Here is a 2,169-nt window from a genome sequence, read left to right on the forward strand (position 1 = left end):
TTCTTCATAGTGTTTTTAAGATGCTTATTTGCATCGTACTTAAAAAATTGGAAATCAATTTAGTTGTGATCTCATTATTCCTGCTTTAGTGTATGACTGCGTTTCAAGTTGGACATTTAATTCGGCGCACAGTTGAAATAGCTGAACAATGGATTTAAAATATATTAAACGTAATTGTTTATTTAATCTTCAATATCCCAAGTGAAAATTACGAGTTGGCGCTATATGGGCCTCACCTAGTTTTCCATGAGTTTATATAGGCGCTATGATGGAAGGCTAGTCTGGGGTTATACTGGGCGGTAACGGCAATAATGACCAGCCCCAATATTAGAAAACTATCTAGGCCCAATATTGGAAAACTATCTAGGTCCAATAGTGGAAAACTATTTAGGTCCAATATTGGAAAACTATCTAGGCCCAATATTGAAAAACTATCTAGGCCCTGGTTTGCAGGGCAGTGTTGTCCTAAAATATTAAATCTGTCTAGCCGCTATCTAGGAAGAGACAGGGTAACCTAGTTAATATCAAATTAAATAAATACCAAGTTAATTACAAATTTTTTAATATATTGTTACGCCCGTGTCTACGCCCGCGTCGTTCGATGTACCAGCGAGCCGGTCGAATGTTTCCTTGACGACGCGCTGTCGCCTGTCAAACGGACGACATATCAGATTTGGAGACGAGCCGTCGACTCGTTCGGACGTGCTGTGCTCTGTTCTATCTTTTCGCCACGTTTTCTGTTCTCAGTAATAATAAAGAGAGTGTTCCTTGTTTTCTTAATTTGGTGTTCCTTTTATTCCTCGCGCGGCCTTCCGGTGTGCGTGCGCGAACGCGAGTGCGGAAGCGCGTACTTTACGCGAGCGAGTGCGTGAACGCGACATTCACCGCCCCGGGCGTAACAATATATATGTATATTATATATTATATATGTATATACAGGGTGTCTCGTACTCAATGGTACAGCGCTTGTGGAAAGATAGTGTGGACCAAACTGAACAAGAAAATCCTCTACCATTTTGCGATCTTCGCAATAGTTTTCGAGATATTAATATATAAATCTCGTCGAATTTGAACGCGTGGCGAGATACGCCCGCCCGCCGCCGACCGCAGCACCTCCCCCGCGCGCCTAGTGGGCGGCGCGTGATGGGGGTTATCCATTGCCTTGCGCTAGACAATCAGTTACCCCCACCACGCGCCGCCAACTAGGCGCGCGGGGGAAGTGACCGCGATCCGCGGCGGGCGGGCGTATGTCGCCGCGCGTTCAGATTCGACGAGCTTTATATATTAATATTTCGAAAACTATTGTGAAGATCGCAAAATGGTAGAGGACTTTTTTGTTCAGTTTGGTCCACACTACCTGCCCACAGGCGCTGTACCATTGAGTATGAAACATCCTGTATATATACAGGGTGTCCGGTAATAATCGCCCAAAATCTCGTAGTCTGGTAGAGCAGATTAAACTGAATCGGAAATCTCTCTATCCTCTATCATTTTGCAAAATTTACAATCGTTAACGAGATATTAATTTTTGAAAATTGGCAAACGAACGCGTATCCGTCCGGTCCACCGCTGAATATCAGCGGTGGGGCGGTCGTGCCAGTCGTATCTTGCCGCGCTGCTAGGCGCGTGGGGATAGTCTAGCGACGAGATGTGACCGTTCCACCGCTGATATTCAGCGGTGGGCCGGACGGATACGCGCTTATTTGCCAATCATCAAAAATTAATATCTCGTTAACAATTGCGAATTTTGCAAAATGGTAGAGGACTTTTCGATTCAGTTTAATCTGCTCTATCAGCTCACAAGATTTTGGGCGGTTATTACCGGACACCCTGTATATACATATATGTATATATACATTTATATAGTTATTTTTCATATTAGGTGCGCAACTAAGTTCTCGCTGTTTTTTTTATGTTTATTGTGAAAAAATGAATCATTCAAAGTATTGCCCATCGTTAGCTACAACTTTTTCCCATCTTTCTGGAAGAGCTCGAATACCGTTACGGTAAAAGTGTTCTTTTGAGACTATCCACGAATCAAGCCATTTTTTTTATGTCTTCATATGAGTGGAACTGCTGATCAGCCAGACCATGTGCCATCGAACGGAACAAGTAATAATCGGACGGCGCAATATCTGGGGAATATGGCGGGTGGGGTAGAACTTCCCA

At 43.7% G+C, this 2,169-nt stretch overlaps 1 protein-coding gene across 1 annotated transcript in view; it reads right to left on the reverse strand.

Moving 5' to 3' along the window:
• LOC105449965 overlaps positions 1-2,169 on the reverse strand; it is a 13,129-nt gene that overhangs the window by 9,246 nt on the left and 1,714 nt on the right. The window contains exon 3 of the mRNA XM_011689455.1: positions 237-465. Coding sequence (XP_011687757.1) covers positions 237-465 — 229 coding nt within the window. The remainder of the gene's footprint in view (positions 1-236; positions 466-2,169) is intronic.

Source organism: Wasmannia auropunctata, unplaced genomic scaffold (genome assembly GCF_000956235.1).
Source record: "Wasmannia auropunctata unplaced genomic scaffold, wasmannia.A_1.0 LD336071.1, whole genome shotgun sequence".
Taxonomy (NCBI): domain Eukaryota; kingdom Metazoa; phylum Arthropoda; class Insecta; order Hymenoptera; family Formicidae; genus Wasmannia; species Wasmannia auropunctata.